Genomic DNA, 12,451 nt, shown 5'->3' with positions numbered 1-12,451 from the left:
AAATATTTTAAAAATAATGTTTAAAGAAAGCATCTACTCACATTGCTTAGACCCATAGATCTAAGATCTTAGACGCAGTACTTCTCCTCTAGTTCTTTTCCCTAAGTTGAGGGTTCACAACTACGAGCGAATCCAACTCAATATATATATATATATATATATATAATTAACCTAAAAGCATGCATGCAAAATAAATGTGCAAAATTCAAGTTCTATACGCTATGTATACATGATTAGGGTTCAATTGGGCTTAAAACTCATTCCAATTGACTCAACCTATTTGCAATGACCCCAAGATTGGAATAGAAGAAGAATTTCAAAAGGTCTTATTTGTACTATAGTATTCTACAATACATGCCCACAATTGCTACAGCATATGTCTGTTACTAGAATTTACGGTAGTGTGGGAAGCCATAAGCCTTGGATAGAAGGCAACAACAGCATTCTTATGCCTATACGAATAGCTATTAGCCACCCAATAGAAGGCCACACATTCATCCTCACCTCGGTAAGAGGGGAAAGTCGAGAAAAGTTCACATAGATATTCATACGCTCCTATGGACTTTGGGTGATAAAAACAAGTCATGGAGATAAGAAGAAGGCAAGAAAACTGAAGAATGGAATCTTACAAAATTCAATATGAGTTTTATTTAGATCTATCAAGGAAAAGCTCAAATCCAATCAAGAAGTTATCAGTCAAGGTATCATTAGAATGTTTATCAAATCTACAATACTTTATATCTATAATACAATAGCGATCAAAACTACCTTACAATTGATTTCAAAACCCTAGATCTAACTAATCAATAAACTGAAACATGGAATTTATCAAATCTCAAAGATCTAATATCAAAATATGAAGAATTAAAAAAATTTGAGAGAGAACATGCATAATGATGCAAAGAACAAGAGGAACAATTATGAAGGAGATGAGATGATTTTATTTTGATTTTTTTTTTTAATAAAAAGAGAGCCAAGAGAAGGAGATCCTCACTCTAAGATGGCTCCAAGATAGGGCATGAGTTGAGAGAATGGTGTTTTATACCAATAAGAGAGAATTTCTGAAACAACCCTGCTCTATCAAAAGATTACTACAAAAACACATAATTACCATAATACCCTAGCACCAAACCTAAGTTGGAGGCCAAGTATTACTCTCTAATCTTCTTGCCATTCTTTGCACCATTAAAAGCCTTTGACTTTGGAACATCTAATTTTAAAGGTGCCAATACCACCATTGCTATAGTGATGCTTCCTTCTTGCACATTTGCTTTCTTGTATAGTACCAACTCTTCTTAGGTCTCCTTACCAACAACCAAGTTGTCTATTGGTAGCCGGGTCCCAATAATACCCTTCACAAGTGGTGAGAGTTCAAATCTTGGGGGAAGACACATTTCTGGGAGTGTGAGAAGGGGTTGTATGCGGGTGGTCCCAGCGCTCATGTGTGCGCGGGCCCTGCTCCTATTTGCTTTGCCGAGGCTTGTGCACGCCCCTGTCTTTCTTAGCGGCTAGGCCGCTCATCTTGGCAGCAAAATAAATAAAAAAGAAAAACTCTTCTTAGGTCTCCTTAAAATTGGCCACAATCCTAACAAGGTCATCCTTATGAGCTGCCACATCCGGCTAGAAATTCTCCTACAATTTCTTGACATAATCAAGGCATCTTGAATAGCAATTTTGAGGGCACCTTACAAATTTTCCTAGCACTTCCAACCCCCACTCGAGGCCTCCAATACGGTGCTCCATCTCCTTAAACTTGTACTGACCCTCATCCATGACCAACTCCATCTTTTCTTCCCCTCACTTTAGTTGATCTTGGTCATCACATCCCTAGATTTTTCCTTTTCCTTCCTTGGACTGTTTGGTTTTTTTAACAGTAACTTGTGTTCTTTCGGATCCAAACATCTTCCTTGCAAACACAGACCTCATGAACTCAAGCTTAAGCAAAACTCCGAAAACCATTTGTCACTGGTTGCTCTTTCCTAAGTGGCATTAGATCGAATTACTCCTCTATTAAATCAGTCTTCTCCCCAAATGCTAAATAAGCTGCTAGTAAGAAACCAAGAACTCTCAAAAAAATAAAGAACGTAAAAATTGAACGACCTTACTCAAATTCTCTATATATCTCAAATATTTGATTTAAAACAATAAATTCCCGAACTTAGAATTAGTGAATGCCAAGGCAAAGAATGATAGCGACACCAAACTTAGTTTATCAACCTTGCTTATTATTTAATTCTCATGCCAATAAAACGGTGACTATATGTTACTTTCAAAGATAAAATATTAATGGCTTATTGAATTGATACAACATCAATTAAAAAAAATATATTTGTTTTGATTTCTGCAGTAACCAAATTAATTTAGGATAAAAAATTTCACCCCTTACAAATTCAAATTTAAAAAGTTTATATAACAAAATAAAAATTATCAACTCTGTTTTTATAACTATTTTAAACATAAAGCTCATATGTAATATTTATTTATTTATATATTTATTTATTCAATATACTAAGTACTACACACGCTCAATAAAAGATATTAATATATAGTTTAATAGTCCGCACATGGCCACAATTATATGAGAACAATGAAGAAAGTCCAAAGCAGCGATCAAAATAATAATTGAAACTTGGGATTCAACTTCTTTGGATTTATTTATTTATTTATATATTTTCACATCAAATACATGGTTTTGGTTTAATTGGTCCAAATAGAAGGGAGGCAGAAGGATCTTGGAAACAGAGCATGCAATGCAAGACCGTGTTGTTGCATTCCACACAATAATACATGCAAAAAGGTGCTCCACTATTTGACTTTGTTGTGCCTTTTTACTTTGAAGTTAACACAGTTTGGTATATATGATTATTCTACAATATGTTTGAATTGGACCCAGTCTTCTAAGTAAAATCCAACTTATGTTCAACCAAGTCAAAGGGACTTAATTGGATTAAGGTCCTTGTTGATTTTTATCATTGTTAGTATTTGGAATTAGGATTTATTTTTTATTGGTAATTTATTCTTATATAATTAACCATGTGTAATGTGTCATATTTCAATAAATAATAAAAATTTAAGTTTGTCAAACGAAAATAAAAATTTTCTAAAAATCAAAATAAAAAAACTCACCAGTGCAGATTTGAAGTGGCTGAGCTCGCCCCCTAGTACTCTAGAGCAAGAGCATTAACATGAGGGGACTAGCACATGTGCAAGAGCACTCACTACTTGCTCCACAATAACCATCAAGTGAATGAGTAAAATAAGAGTTTAATTTTAATTTAATATAGATTTAAAAAAAAAATATTTAATACTTAAGAATGTTTTGGAGATTTGATAAATTTGAAAGATTTTTTTTTTTAAGAATTGAAAAAGTTGGAAGGCAATGATAAATACATATTTCCCTAAATATGTGTATTTCATGTGTTCAATAACAATTTTACTTTGTCATCTAAGCACTATATTAGATTTAAATTGTAAAAAAAAGTTATATGCTCTCCACAAATTTTGACCAACCACTAGCTAGATAATATGGGATAGAAAATAATTTCCTTTACAAATTTAATTAATAATATTTAAAATTTTAATTTAAAATCACTATTTTAAGTAATATTTATTAAGGAAAATTTTAGTAAAAAATTTATGATAAATTCCTATTAATTAAAGAATTGAAAAGGTTGAAAGGCCTGAATGGTAAATACATATTTCGCTAAATATATGTATTTTATGTGCTAAATAACAATTTCACTTTTTAGTCTAAGCACTAAATTAGATTTAAATTGTAAAAAAGTTATTTGCTATCCCCAAACTTTATGTGCTCAATAATAATTTCACTTTTTTGAGTAAGCACTATATTATATTTAAATTGCAAAAAAATTATTTGCTATCCCCAAACTTTGACCAACCACTTGATAATATGAGATAGAAAATAATTTCCTTTATAAATTTAATTAATATATTTAAAATGTTGATTTAAAATAAGTATTTTAAGTAATATTAATTAAAGTAAATTTTAGCGAAACTATTCTGAATAATCAAAATACAAACCCAACTTAACTCATATTACCATAAATTCTTACCCAGCATATTCTTCATAAGAATAGAAATAAATTTACGTATAAAAATCTTTCATATATATATATATATATTGAAATTAATAAATAAAGTAAAACTAATTTATTATTGTCAAAATTTTATAATAATAAAATTTTCAACATAAACAAAGCAAAACTTTTTTTCCTAGTTAAAAAAACTAATTTTTGGCATCAAAAACCTCTACTAGCATGTTTGAATCATTGATTGGTAGGATTGGGAATCACTTGCACTTATCACCCTTTGACCCTAGCGATAAGAAAAATCATAAAAAACTTATTTTCATGGAAATAAGATTCCTCAAGGTGGAGGATTCTCATTCAAATAAAAATTGGGTGAATTAGTTTTGCCATACATTAAAATTACTATTTTACCTTTGTTATATGTGCGTTGTTTTCTTTTTTCCATAGTTATCAGACCCGGCCCGGGCATTGACCCGGTCAAGGCTCTGGGTCACGGGTCAGATTTAGTTCAACCGTCGGGTCATTTTGGGTTAATCTTTGGGTTAATAAAAAAATATTTTTAAAAATATTAATTTTAAAAATTATAAATTAGTTTTTAATTATATAATGATATATCATAATAATATCCATGAATTATTAGTTATCAAATAAATAATTTGATGGAAAAAATACAAAACAATTGCTAATTTTTGATTTGGAAGTAGTAGAAAAGAAGAAAAAAGCTCAAACTTCACATAATATCAATACATAACAATACTTAATTCACGATAAAAGTTTAAATTTATCATCAAAGTATCAAAGCCAAACTCAATCCGATATATAACCAAAGTTCAAAATTGAAATTACAAATCAAGCCAAAGGTCAATTAGTCCGATGGGCACGATCAATCGGTTCGACCGCACGGGTCAATCGGTCCGACCCATTGGGTCAACCGGTCTAACCACCGGGTCAGCGGGTCAATCGCGGGTCAAAAGCAGGTTGATTGCATAGCCAGTCTAATTAAAGACCCGGACCGGGTTGAAGCACCGGGTCACAGGTCAGCACGGTCCGACTCAGGCGGTCCGGGTTTGATAACTATGCTTTTTTCTCTCTTTGTTCCCCATCTCCAGCCAATCTCTCCCACCTCACGAGACCGATCGAAAACTACCATGATCTCCCAAATTCTCTCCTTGCTCTCACCGATTACTCACCGACAGGTAAAATTTTTAATTGATCTGTGACTTTGATGTTTGTACAATGATGTTTGGTTTTTATTTTGTCTCATTTCAACTGCAAACTATCATTGAGAGGAGAATTGGAAAGTTGGGAGCCTGAATGTACTTGCCTTGCTCCACTGCGTGTCCGATTGAAAGAGCTTTGATTGTGTGAGGAAAAAAACAGGTGGGCCCGACTTTATGCATGCCTAGTGTTCAATTCCAAGCTGAACTCTTTTTGGTTGGATTCATTGAAAATGGAAAGAGATTGGTTCTTTTTGGTGGTTTAGGGTGGATTTATTTTGCAAGTCTTTAACAAAGTTCAGGGAAAAAATTTCTTTTTTCTTTCTAAATAATAGTCAACATCTATTATTTTTTTAATACTTTTAAATTAATTATTAAATTTATTTATTGAAAAATTAAATTTTTGTAAAAATATGTTTGGAGCTTATCCTATGTTGTTTAGTTAAGACTTGAGAGCATAGTATTTATTCCCAACCAAACATATAAGTCCCCAGTATACTGATGTATTCTCTCCTTCATTTTTTTTAAACAAACAATAATATGTAGTTTGGCAAAAATACCTCTCATATCTTACTAGAAAGAGTTCACAACAATAAAGTTCAACTCACCTGGTACCCTAGCTAGTCATATGAACACGAGCAAAATAAAAGAGGGCCACCGAGATCACCAAAGTTGTAACTAGTTCTTGCATAACTGAGCCAACTTATTGACAGCAGGGTACACGCTAGCTCATGGCTCATCCCAAAATCAAAAACTCATATAAAAAAAAACAAAAACAAAACAAAAGTTGAATATACAAATATATATATATATATATATAAATAAAGAGCAAAATCATAATTTCTCTAAAATATATTCAAAGCTTTTTACAAATGCAAAAAATATTTTAATTTTTTTTTGAAAAATATTTAAAAATTTTCGGCTATCAACATGTTATTTTAAATTTTTTTTTTTAATCATTAAACAATATCCAACTTCAAAAGCAAGCGGTCATGTCCTCATCCTAAACTGCACATCATATTCCCAAAATAAATTTTTTTAATTACATTGACACTGTTCATCACATAATAAATTAATAATAAAGGTCATACCAGATGCACTTTGAAAGAGCACTTAAAAGATGCAAATGTGCGTGTTAAAACTCTTAACAACCACTTCGAAGTATAAATTAATAATAAAGGAAACCAACAATTTTATTTTTAACACATGCTTTTCAATCCAATACATATCACGTGTTAAAACTCTTAACATTTGACCATGTGTCTTGATTATTATAGACTAGGGCAAAATACTAGTCTTGATAGTTGACACGCGCATATTGGCGGCATATATAAGTGCATGATTCTAACTGAAATTTATACTTCGATCTCTCATGCCAGTTCAACAAGGAGTTGTAAGAGGCATCCATGGATCCCTTCTCTTTTCAAGATGAAATTATGCAACTAGAAGATATATATTTCCCAATTTTTTCACCGGACCCTTTTGCTTTCATCCCGATTGCCACAGAAACCGAGATTCAATCTCCGGCCAGTGTCTTGCTGTCCAAAAAAGAGAGAGCAGACTATATCGCATCATGTTTTGTTGAGTACTCGAGGGCAAAAGATGAGCATGTAAGAAGAAATTTAGAATTAAAATCTAATGAATGGAGGAATATTCATGGAAGAGTGATTGAGTATTTGAGAAAAATTCCACAACCAAACAATCCGAAGATGAAGATGAGTGTAAAGGGAAATTGTAGTCGGTTGTTTCGGCATATGATGAAGGAAAGACTACGAAGAGAAAATATTAGTCAGTGTTATGCTGATTTGCACTCAATCATCCTTCCAAGACCCAAGGTATTTTGGATATATATATATATATATATATTATCATGTTTCATCTCTTAACAATTTAATATTTACTTATAAATGCAATCTGATTGATGAAAGAGTAGTTAAATTATAAAAACACATTAAAAACATGTTTAATTAATTGATAATATGTGTTTAATTAATGTTCACAAATATTTTAATCAATACACTTAAAAGTAATTTTTTACAACCTTGCCTATTCAACACGTAAGCTTGATTTACTTTATTATAAATATAAATGATTATTTTACCTGTATTCTATATATGTTTATTTCTGTTCATGTCAATCTATGATTTAGGATTAATCTTTTATTTATATTTAGCCCGTAATCTAATCTTGATTGGCCAAATCATACATTGAATAGCATATAAGTTAATGAGATAATTTTCCTTTTTTTTTTTTTGGCTGAAGTTTAATAATAGTCAGTAGAGACCAAGGATAACTTAGAAACTACAAGGAAGCATATTATGTCACAGATGACAAGACATCACTTCCTCTTTTTCTTTTCTTTTTAATTTTCTTTTAGGGTGGTTGGAATAACTAACAATTGTCAGTGTTTGGATTAATGTTTTTTCCACAAGTGTCCTGCTTGACACTCAAAATCTTATCGCTTTATTTATTTATTTTCTTGCCAACTAGGGGCATTATTTATAAATATAAATGTTACAATATCAATAATCAAGATGTTTATTGAGGAAAGTTGCAAGACAAATCAACACGTGGCAAAAAGTTTGTTTAATAGTTTCTTAAATTCTGCATATTTTATTTGAGCTAATCTAAGGGAAGAAAAGGACATTTATACCTGCATCAAGGTGTAATGAGAGTATGTATATGTATCAATAAATACTCTATAGATACACGAAAGATATTACAGTTTTTTTTTCTATTTATGAACAACATTTCCATTTTGTTTTAATGATTAACATTTACTTTGAATATAATTAAAAATTACTCTGATTTATCGCCAACCTATAAATAGAAAAATAAAGAAAATACAAGAAAAAAAATATGATGAGAGAAGGACATCGTAGAGAAAAGCTTAGTCAGAATTATTTGGAATTATACTCTATTTTGACTCCTATATCCCCAAGGTTTTTATTTTTTATTTTTATATAAATTTATATAAGCATTTATTTGTTTCTTTTTATCAATTTATTAGTGTAATTGTTTTATGTTTGTAGGCCGACAAAAACTCTATAGTACAATCAGCGGCGGTTTACCTCAAAGAATTGCTAATGATTAAAGAAGAACTTCATAGACAAAATAAAATGTTAAGAAAAAAGATTATAGACACCGGAAATATTTTACAATCAAAAGGATTGGATTCAAGAACTGAGCTTGAGATGAAGGATGACAATATGAGCATAGAAGAAACAAAGATTGAAGTACAACTAATGAATCCGGTATCTACCATGGATTCAATGATCGAAGCTTTGCAATGCATGAAAGGAATGGGAGTAAAAGCAATGAGCATTCATTCGAAAGTCTTTGGAGATGAATTAGCCACTGTGATGACCATAAATACGAAGGTATTATTCTCAAATTTCATATGTTACTCTAAAATTTATTTGGAAATAATCATAATTTATATTTTTTTTATTAAATATAAATTAGAATTCAAGTGATTATAATATATATATACACATATGTAGGTGGAAAAGAGTGAGGTGCGGAGAGCTGTGGAAGGAAATCCGGTGGAAATGGAGAGGAAGCTAAGGTTGCAATTACAAAGTAAGGGGAGTGTGGGCCCCAACAATAAAGCAACAACAACAACCCCAAGTCCGCACACGTGTACAATTACATTGAGAGCAATGAAGAAAGTCCAAAGCAGCAACCAAAATAATTATTGAAACTTGGGATTCAAAGAGTTTTCTTCATATTTATTTATTTTTTATATATATATATATATATATTTCAAATCAAACATATGGTTTTGGTTTAATTGGTCCAAATAAAAGCGAGGTAGAAGGGACTTGGAAACAGAGAGCATGCAATGTAAGACCGCGTTGTTGCATTCCATACACCATGAGCATGCACATGCAAAAACGAACTCCACTATTTGACTTTGTTGTGCTTTTTACTTTTAAGCTGACACAGTTTGGTATATATGATTATTAAAATTATGTTAAACCATGTCAAGGGAGTTAATTGGATTAAGGTCCTTGTTGATTTTTATCATTGTTAGTATTTGGAATTAGGGTTTAGTTTTGCTCAGTAATTTATTCTTATATAATAAACCATATCTAATGTGTCATATTTTAATACAAATTAATAATTAAAATTTGTCAAATAAAAATAAAATTTTCTTTCAAATCAAATCAAAAACTCCCCGTTACAATTGAGAATTGGCTGAGCTCACTCAGACATCTAACACAAGAGTACCAATATAAGAGTAACTGAGTAAGCACTCTAGGAGGGTTGCACATGTGCAAGCACATCCACTTTTTGCCCCGTAGTAACCAACGAGTGAGTTCCCTAAATCTATGTAGATTATGTGTTCAATAACAATTTCACTTTTTAGTACAAGCACAACATTAGATTTAAATTGAAAAAAAGTTATTTGCTATCCCCAAACTTTGACCAACCACAGATAATATGTGATAGAAAATATTTTTTTTTAAATTTAATTAATAATATTTAAAATGTTAATTTAAGATATTTATTTTAAGCAATATTAATTACAACAAATTTTAGTAAAAAAAATTGAACAATCAAAATACAAACTCAACTTAACTCATGTTACCATAAATCCTAACATATGTAAATAAATTTACATAAAAAAAAATTTACACACCAAAGAGCTTATAGCTTAGTGGCATTTGACCTTATTATAACAAGGAGAGAGAGACAAGTCATTAGTTCTGGGTGTGGACTAGCAGTTGGAAGCAATAATAATAATGGGTCACCAGTTGTGGGTACAGTCTAGTAGCCAAAATCCCTTGTTTTTGGCTGAGGGTGTGCGGGTTGGATGATTAATTCCTAGTTCGTGCACATGCCCCTAATGTATATACCGAGTCAAAAAAATAAAAAAATAAAAAAAAAAATCTTACACCCACAAACATACACACATATATATATTGAAATTAATAAACAAAGCAATAAAATTTTGAACATAAATAAAGAAAAACTTTTCTTTTTCTTAAAAAAAAACTATCGATGGATGCTATTAAGAATCACTTGCACCCGTCACTCTTTGACCCTTATTTGGTAACCAGGAAAGCCATGAAGAGTTTCTTTTCATGGGAATAAGATTCCTCCAGGTAGAAAATTATCATTCCAACAAAAATTTGTTAAATTAGTTTTTGAGTAAAAATTACCATTTTACCCTTATTATATATGGGTTGTTTTCTCCTTTCTCTCTTTGTTCCTAATCTGCAGCCAATCTTTCAGACCTCATGAGACTATTCCCAACTGTTGTGATCTCCCAAATCCTCTCCTAGCTCTCACCAATCACTTGTCAACGAGTAAAATCCTTGGGTGATATGTGAATTTCATGTTTGTTTGATGATATTTGATTTTAATTGTCTCATTTCAACGACATAGTATCATAGAGAGGAGAATTGGAAAGTTGGGAGCTTGAACGTGTTATTTCTTAAACTTAAAAAAGCTAATCCAGGTCCAATTCGAACCCGGATCCAAAACTTAAATAAAAATTAACTATTAAATTAACTTTTATCCAACACTAACGACCATCGTCCTTCCAATTGCTGTCGTCATCGCAGTTGTGATGGCCATCGCCGTCATCATTGCCGTCGTCAACACGCAGGGAATATCAGCTAATTTTTCTCTAGACATAGGATGGCTCTTTCTTTACACAAAGGATATATACCCCCCCTTCGTCCCGGTGGTCAACCGCCTTCACCGTCAGTAACGCAACCACTATCGCTGTCAGTAACACAACCACTATCGCCGTCAGTAACCGCTGTCGCCAATATGCTCATGCCAATTTTTTTTTTTAAATTTAAGTTTTGATTTCAAATACTAAGCTAATGTAAAATATAAAAAAGAATGAAAGGTTCTTCAATATTGATACTTCCAAATTTTTAAGCTTTTGTTGTGCATTGAATCTCTATGAAGATCAATTCTAAGCTCATGAAGATTACCTTAAATGAAGTCTGTACAATTCATTTCATTGAAGAATACAAAAAGAAAAGAAAATGAAAATAAATGTAGACCAGAACTTGTGTTGTTTTCTGTATTCAATAAAATTGAACAAAACATTCAAAAGTTTTCAACAAAAGGCAATGGCTTCAGTTTTCACTTAGCTAAGAAATAGAAGGATATATGAAAGACTAATTATGATGAACAACATCATTGTAACATCCTATGTTCTATACATGAACAAAACACCATTCCAAATAAACAACATGCTTCAAACTACATTGATGATACCAAAAACCATTTGATCATATCAAAACCCCTTTGTCAATTATTGTTTCCATGCTTCAAGGATTAGACTTGTCTTTGGTTGCTAGAGATGTTATGCTTTGTTGTGCAGAGAGTTCTGGAAACTCAAATGATGTAGTGGTCTGTTGTTCAACTTCCTTATCTTAGTTTTTCTTTGCAGCAGCAACAACAATTTTTGTACTCCTCATTGCTTGCATAGCATTATAATGAATAAGAAAATGTACAAAAATTAAATGAATATTAAGTATAATATAGATGGTTTTAAGATGGAAAAGATATTACAAGTAAGCCAGAAGTAGTGATAAATGATAAAAACTGAAGATTGTCCCTCCCAATGCCGAGTCCGCCACTGTGAGTACCCTATATCCAATAAGAAAATTTAGAAGATTATTATTTTCTCAACTATTTCAAACCCATCACAATCTATTGAATTTTTCTAAAGAACGTATACTGAAATTAAATCCTTACACTTAAAATCTGGATTGAAGTATTGCTTGTTGATTGTGTCTTGCTTTTCCCTTTTGTGGCAACAATTTTCTATTTTTTCTGCCTTGATGCATTTTCCTTGTCATCATTTGTTACCTGTAATATGCCATAACTTTAGGACATGCCAATAGATCAATCTAATAAAAAACTACATGTGCTTTGTTGGTTATTAATTTAGAGCACTTACAGGTATGTAGGTTTTTTATGGGCATGTCACCTTGTTATGGCCTTCAAAATGAAAAAAAAACAACATGTGAAGATCCTACCTTTCCTGCATAATTTTATGGTGCTCATATTTTTACCTTCCAAGGGCTCTCTTCTCCTTTTTTTTTTTTTGGTGGACAGCTAGGCATTCTTTTTATCAAAAGAGACAACATTAGTCTTTCTTCACTCACAGGCCAAAATTCCCTGCCTCTTAATGGGCTGACAAGGAATTCATAT

At 31.5% G+C, this 12,451-nt stretch overlaps 1 protein-coding gene across 1 annotated transcript; it reads left to right on the top strand.

The window, feature by feature from the left end:
- The first annotated feature begins 6,461 nt into the window (after positions 1 to 6,461).
- On the top strand, positions 6,462 to 8,970 carry LOC120255062 (transcription factor bHLH92-like). The gene is made up of 3 exons (XM_039262968.1): positions 6,462 to 7,101; positions 8,299 to 8,646; positions 8,770 to 8,970. The coding sequence occupies exons 1-3, from the start codon at positions 6,673 to 6,675 to the stop codon at positions 8,965 to 8,967; spliced, it is 975 nt and encodes a 324-aa protein (XP_039118902.1). The 5' UTR covers positions 6,462 to 6,672; the 3' UTR covers positions 8,968 to 8,970.
- Positions 8,971 to 12,451: the final 3,481 nt, after the last annotated feature.

This window comes from Dioscorea cayenensis, unplaced genomic scaffold, assembly GCF_009730915.1.
Source record: "Dioscorea cayenensis subsp. rotundata cultivar TDr96_F1 unplaced genomic scaffold, TDr96_F1_v2_PseudoChromosome.rev07_lg8_w22 25.fasta BLBR01000810.1, whole genome shotgun sequence".
Taxonomy (NCBI): domain Eukaryota; kingdom Viridiplantae; phylum Streptophyta; class Magnoliopsida; order Dioscoreales; family Dioscoreaceae; genus Dioscorea; species Dioscorea cayenensis.
This window is presented reverse-complemented; position numbering and strand designations above follow the sequence as displayed.

What these genes read in the sequence shown, in the direction of transcription:
- LOC120255062 (XM_039262968.1), top strand. Translation starts at nt 6,673, where the DNA reads ATGGATCCCTTCTCTTTTCAAGATGAAATTATGCAACTAGAAGATATA. An exon ending in TCATCCTTCCAAGACCCAAG is followed by an intron (nt 7,102 to 8,298) that starts GTATTTTGGATA and finishes TTATGTTTGTAG; the next exon opens with GCCGACAAAAACTCTATAGT. An exon ending in TGATGACCATAAATACGAAG is followed by an intron (nt 8,647 to 8,769) that starts GTATTATTCTCA and finishes ACACATATGTAG; the next exon opens with GTGGAAAAGAGTGAGGTGCG.